The sequence below is a fragment of the Myotis brandtii genome, unplaced genomic scaffold, assembly GCF_000412655.1.
Source record: "Myotis brandtii unplaced genomic scaffold, ASM41265v1 scaffold532, whole genome shotgun sequence".
NCBI lineage: Eukaryota > Metazoa > Chordata > Mammalia > Chiroptera > Vespertilionidae > Myotis > Myotis brandtii.
The window spans coordinates 622,884-629,639 of record NW_005369955.1 but is presented as its reverse complement, the minus strand read 5'-3'; the positions used below and the strand labels follow the sequence as shown (position 1 = coordinate 629,639).

Sequence of the window (6,756 nt, the reverse complement as noted above, 5' to 3'; positions counted from 1 at the left end):
TCCCCACAGCGCCCTCCCTCCGCCACCGCCCCTGCGCCTCCGTGTGCCACTGGCCACCACGCGCCTCTCCAGCCACGGCTCCCCGAGCCTCAAGGCCATCTTCATGGCCAAGGCGTCCGTCGCCTCAAGGTCAGGTGGCTCCGCTGGGAGTTCCACCCACATTCAGGGAACAGGTCACCCCACCCAGCCCGCGTGCACCGTGAGCAGAATGGAGAGGGCGCCGCCCCGACCATTCTCTGAGGCTGGCGAAGCTTCCATTGTTTTAAAATGTATTTTTATTGATTCCAGAGAGGGAGGGAGAGGGAGAGGGAGAGGGAGAGAAACATCGATGAGGAGAGAGAATCGACCGGCTGCCTCCTGCACGCCCCACTGGGGATCGAGCCTGCCACCTGGGCATGTGCCCTGACCGGGAATCGGACCATGACCTCCTGGTTCATAGGTCGATGCTCAATCACTGAGCCACGCCGGCCGGGCAAGGCTAGCGAAGCTTTTATCTCAACGCCCGACAAGGTGATCATGGGCCAATCTCACTGATAAACACAGATGTAGAAACAAAGCAGTAACAAAAGGAATCCAGCAACACGTCAATAATAATACAACGTGTCAAGGTTGGGCAGACGCCAGGAATGAAAGGTCGGGTTTAAAGGATGAAAGTAATTATGTGTAACAAATTACAGACTTAAGTAACAGCCAGCTATAGACCTTCTGGAGGGAAGCAGAAGAGAAAAAGCTGTAAGAAGCTGGGCAGACAAGATGTCTCAGCCCATAAACAGTCTCCACTGTGAAAGAAAAGATTAACTGGACGATAGAAAAATCAAACGTCTTTCTCTGAAGACACCTTCACTTATGAAAGAAAAGGCAGGCCGCTGCCTGGGAGAAACCGGCAAAAACCACCCGACGAGGACTTGACCGGCTACAGGTCAGAGACGACAGCGGCTGCTGGGTGGGCCCGACAGACCTCGGGCAGAATCGAGAGCCCGGGAGACCGTGGCCCCGCGGACGTTTCATTTACGACAGAAGCAGCAGGAGAGAGAAGAGCTGAGGCAGCGAGGTTCCTGGTACTCAGAGCAACAAGCTGGAGCCCGTGCACCTGAGACGTCTGCTCTGTGCCTGCTGCCCACACCCGACCGCGGGCCAGAGGCACCGGGACGCCCAGGCCCAGCGGGCAGGCTCCCCAGGCTCAGGGGACAGCTGTTCCAAGGGGACTCTGCTCAACCATGACAGCTAAGCACCCCGATGGTGGCACCATTCTCTTGGCCTTGGCGCAGCCTCTGGGGGACTCTACCCAGTGTCTCCAGGGCACCCTGCCCCGTAGGGAGCACAGTGTGGAAGGGGAGGGGAGGGGTGTCTGGAGCTGGCCTGGCAGCCGCACCCCAGGGGACAGCCCAGCCTGAATCCAGTCCTCGTCGCGGCCTCCCACTCCAGCCTCAGCCTCCCTCGGCCTGTGCTGACCTGCAGCCCTGCTGCCGCCGGTCTGGCCCCTCCTCCCCACCACTCACCCGGCCCAGGGCCCATCCCCACGGGGAGGTCCCCTAAAGGTGGCAGGAGCCGCCCAGTCGGGTGTCAGCACAAACATGCCCACATTTCCCTGTACTGTTCTGACTGTAATTGTGGCAGGGCCTTAGCCAAACTGCACCACAATCAATCCTACATAATAAAGAGCTGATACGCAAATGGTCGTCACGCACTCGTGCCAGGGCTGGGGGACCTGAGGCTGCGCCCCCCGCCCCGGGGGCTGGGTCTTGCACGATTTCAAGGTGCGTGTGGGTGGGTGGCGACTTGACTCAGGGTCCCGCGGCACGCCCCAGACTCTGACAGGAGGGAGATTTTCATACACATTTTACTAAGTTTTTTTCATCTCTGACACTTCTATTATAGAGAAAGGGCAAATAGCAATATTAAAATATTTCCTCTAATTAATTCCCTTTTACTGTGCACGAGTTTTGTGCACTGGGCCACTAGCAGTAAAATAAAAAACCCCAGACGCTCACACACTTAACCAGGCGGCAACTCCCAGGCTCGGCACCCAGGGGCAGCAGGACACGCTGGGACACGGCTGGTGGTGGCCACAGAGGTGCTGCCCAGGGCCTGCCTTTGCTACTTTCTGTCTGACTCGAGGGAATTTCTAGTGGGTAACTTTCAAACCCAACGGGGGGGCGGGGGGGGGCAGGGGGGAAAGACACCCCGCTTTAATCACCGCCAACCGCTTCCGTCGCCAGATAACACAGCCTCAGGCAGACCTGTTTTCATAAAAGGGCGCTCCTTGCGCGCTGTGGTTGGCGGCACAATCAGACCCACCGCCCGTACCATCAGGGCCGGGGAAGTGCTGCCTCCGTGCCCTCCACCAACGCCGAGTGTCCTGACCGGACTCTCACACACAAACCAACAAGCCCCCAATAAATCCAACAACTTATGTGAGATGGACAGACTCCTTAAAAGACACAAACTACCAAAACTAATACAGAAAGAAATGAAAAAACAAAAACAAAAACGGAATCGTCTAATATCTGATAAAGAAATCAAACTGTTGCCCAGCTGGTGTAGCTCAGTGGCTGAGCGTCAACCCAGGAGCCAGGAGGTCACGGCTTGATTCCTGGTCAGGGCACATGCCCAGGTTGTGGGCTCGATCCCCTGTAGGGGGTGTGCAGGAGGCAGCTGATCCATGGTTCTCTCTCATCATGGATGTTTCTTTCTCACTCTCCCCCTCGCTCTCCCTTACTCTGTGAAATCAATAAAAACATATTTTAAAATATACAATTTGGTGGTTTTAGCAGATTAGAGAGTTCTGTAGCCATCAGCACCATGTAAGTTTTGAACACCTTCATCACCCTAGAAACCCCATACTCATTAGCAGTCACTCCCACCCCTTCTAGAGAAATGAAATGTTAAAATACAACTCAGAGTAACAACATAACATCCTGAAGAACAAATGAGACCCTCGAGCTGCACATTATGAATAACTGCGAAGAGAAACTACGGCGGCCGCCTGTCGAGAACGTGCTGTTTATGGACTGAAGACTCCGTGGCAATCCCCCCAAATTTAACTGCAGATCAAAGCAACCCAGTACCAGCTCCCAGAACACAAACCGGTCCCCCCGAAGGTGACAGGCGAGCAGCGCAGAAGGAAGCGCTCTGTAACAGACCCTCACCTCACACCGTGCAAACCATCATTTCAAGATGGACCGAGACCTAAAGACACAAGCCACTCTCTCTAAAATCAATGGAAAAACATCCTCAGGTGAGGATTAAAAAAGGACAATAAATAGATAAATAAATGAAATGGTGAGCTGTTCATGTCAGAGGGTCCTGAGCAGTGAAACAAGAAGCTCCTAACACAAGGACGCCGGTCCACCTAGAAACACGGGCCGGGGAGCGGATGGACAAGGGGCCGAGCCCGCGGCGACAGGGCTCGGGCACGACCTCAGAGGGCAGGGCCGACGGGCAGGGGCGGGCACCGCTCTGGGGGCGGGCATCTGCGTGCATCTGGACGCACACTTCACTGCACCCGAGACAAAACCGCCTTCCACAGCATCCACGCGACGGGAAGGAACTTCCGGGGGAGGAAGTGGGAGGCCCCGCAGGACCGAGCTGACCAGCACCTGTGTCTGCAGCAAAGTTCACACCGACCAACCGACCGACCGACCGACCGATCCGTCCTGAGGAGGACATGGTACCTGTTCACTCTCCGCGGGCATTTCTCTGGCTTGATATCCAACTCGTAGTGATAGATGTCGATTTTAGGAATGTCCATTTCAAAGAAGTTGGCCTGTAACTTGATTGTTCTCCCCGAGGTCCCGAAGTCGGGTCTGGGCGGAGGCTTGAAGGCATATCCTTGGATGGGGGGCGGTGGCGGTGCCGGAGGCGCGAGCACTGCAAGGCAAAGAGGTCACGTCACGCGGGAACGGGATCGGGATTGGGCGGCTCCCTGAAGCAGGTGGTGGCTGGGCCTGGCTGGGCCATCCTCCCCCTCCCGGGACCCCGTGCCCAGTGCCCTCACCCCTCCCTGGACTCCACGCCCACTGCCCCCCTCCTTGGTCCTCCCCTGGCTCTGCCCAAACCCCTGAAATGTTGCATTTTCCCTGCTGAGCGCTCACAGCCCACAGCCCCGCACCCGCAGCCCCTCCTGCCATCACAGCCTGGTCTGCCCACTGCCAAGACCCTTCCCACCTCAACCACGGCCGCTGCACGACCCTCGTCACCGCCCATCTGCTTGTCCCTCAGTCACCGTCCCACCCCCTCCGCCCAGAGCTCTCTGCTTCCAGGCCGTGTCTGAGTCACCTGCCAGCGCCTCCGTGGCTCCCCAGCACCAACTCGACACCTCGGCCCCTGCAAGTCCCCACAACCTGGCCCGGCCTCACCCCCCAGGGCCAAGACCCAGGCCCTGCCCACGGTCCCGGTCCTGACGGGAGCCCATCAGCTCCTCACAGCGCCGGCTCCCTCCCTCCCTCGCGTGCCCAGTGCAGGCGTGCCAGCCTGTGCTACCACCACAATTGAGGTGCCTGGCTCCCCAGTGGGAACATGAGCATCTCCGAGGGTCTGAGAGCACGTGACACACAGTAGGAGCGCAGGCCCCTCGATCCCCCTCGCTTACCCGCGAGGACACCGACACTCAGACGGCGAGGAGAGGTGAGTCACACGGAGCCTGCCCTCCACTGTGGCCCCCGCACAGCCACGGTCTCTCTGGTCCCGGAAACCGCGACTCAGCACCTCTAGTCTAGACCAGCGGCCCCCCCACCCCCCACCCCGACAGGCAGCGTCTCCACAGAGAGCCAGCGCCTCGCTCAGCGGGCACGCAAACCGCTCGGCGTCACCTCGCCTGCACAGGAGACGGGAAGGCGGGCGCTGTGAGCAACGGCAAGGAGACAGGCGAGTCATCGAGTGGCCGGCACCACCATTCACACCACCGACTGGACAGGGTGTGCCCCCAAAGGAAGCAGGAGGAGCTCCATCCCCACTGAAACGTGCAGTGATGCCACGAGAACCGTCAGGACCGTGGTCTCAGCCTCAGCAGACAGAGCGCCAGCCTGGGACTGAAGGGCTCATTGGTTCCCGATCAAGGGCACAGGCCCGGGTTGCAGGCTCGATCTCCAGTAGGGGGCGTGCAGGAGGCAGCCGATCAGTGATTCTCTCTTCATTGAGGTTTCTCTCTCTCTCTCCTGCCCTTTCTCTCTGAAATCAATAAAGATGTATTTTTAAAAGATAAAACTGTGATTTTAGGAAAATTTCCCCCCAATAATTGAATACTTTTAATTTTCACTCCAATGTCTGTGGTTTCTTAATCCCCCGAATTAAGAAAGATCCAGAGCCTTCAATGCCCGCGTCCCCTGGAACGCGCGCTCAGACGGCAATGGGAGCTGCTCCCGCTCTCCTCCCCTCGCAGCCCGCAGCCCGGGGCTCCTCGCACTTATTTTGTTTTCTTTCTGTGGAAAGCGAGCCAGCGCCCGAGGTTACTGGCCTCACGCAGCTCCATCTGGAAGCCTTCAGGCCTCTCCCTGCCGTGACTTCACAGATGACACATTCACAGATTGCACAACACGCCGTACGTGCCGGGGCGGGTGCCAGGGACAGGGACTCGCAAAAGCACGGCTCTCCGTGCTCACGTGTCGCCTCCCGGGAGCGTCCGGGCCAGCCAGCAAGTGGTAGTGGTGAGTCCACTTCTCGGAAGCCCAGCAGGTCACGTGACCCTGCGCCAGGGCTCCCACCGTGCCCAGGAGCCGACAGTGACACCAAACCCAGGCCCGCGGCACCACCCCCGCTCGCCCGCCAGGCCTGAGGCCTCACCTCACTTACATCTGACACCGACACAGGCCAGGCCTTGGGCCCATTCCTCAGGGGAGCCTGCTTTTCCCGCGTCCCCAACACCTGTTCCTTCTACAGGGCTCGCCCTGGGACACACAGAAAACCGTCCACCATGCTGTGCACGACGCTGTTAAAGCAACGCAAAGACTGCGACAGCGACACAGTAATGCCTAACTCCACCAGCCTGGTCTCCTTCCAGCTTTTTAAAAAACATATTTTTATTGATTTTAGAGAGGAAGGGAGAGGGAGATAGAAACATCAATGATGAGTGAGAATCATTGACCGGCTGCCTCCTGCACGACCCCCACTGGGGATTGAGCTCACGACCCGGGCATGTGCCCTGACAGGGAATTGAACCCGGGACCCTTCAGTCCGCAGGCCGATGCTCTATCCACTGAGCCACACCAGCGAGGCCCTCCTTCCAGCCTTTGCGAATGGCAGCCCTGAGAGCGGTGGGAAGACAGTGGGGGTGCGAGGGGAGCCCACCAGCAGGGGCCTGGCTGCCTCCTGCACCGCGGCCCCTGTAGCGGGCGCTTGCTCCAACCCGGGCACAGCATGGCTCCCGCAGTACGGGGCAGCGAGGAGGCCGTCTGGTCTGCATCAGAGGCCGTGGCCGCAGAAAACACCAGTGCATCCGCCAGGAGGGTTCCAAGACGCACCCTCGGGAAGTCACAGAGGTGGAATGTGCCGCGAAGTTGGCGGGAACTCCGGGCGCGAATGATACCGGCTGTCCAGGGGGCTTGGCCTCCCACACCACCTGGGGCGGTGGTCCAGAAACCACGAGGGTGAGGGGCCACTGAACAAGCTCGGTGCCTGTCACCTCTGACAAGATCTACAAAACCGCAAGAGAAGAAAGGAGACGCCCCGGGGCGGGCGTGGGCTCCCGGGCCCCAGGCCTCCCACATCCCCTCCATCCTCTGCCCACTGGGGCGCTGGTTTCGCCGAGTGGATTTCCTG

The 6,756-nt window shown here is 58.9% G+C and overlaps 1 protein-coding gene across 4 annotated transcripts in view; it reads right to left on the bottom strand.

The window, feature by feature from the left end:
• LOC102250474 (protein argonaute-2) overlaps nucleotides 1-3,870 on the bottom strand; it is a 25,609-nt gene extending 21,739 nt beyond the window's left edge. For all 4 annotated transcript variants that reach the window (XM_014549027.1, XM_014549026.1, XM_014549028.1 and 1 more), the window contains exon 1: nucleotides 3,675-3,870. In XM_014549027.1, coding sequence (XP_014404513.1) covers nucleotides 3,675-3,695 — 21 coding nt within the window. In that variant the 5' untranslated portion in view covers nucleotides 3,696-3,870. The remainder of the gene's footprint in view (nucleotides 1-3,674) is intronic.
• Nucleotides 3,871-6,756: the final 2,886 nt, after the last annotated feature.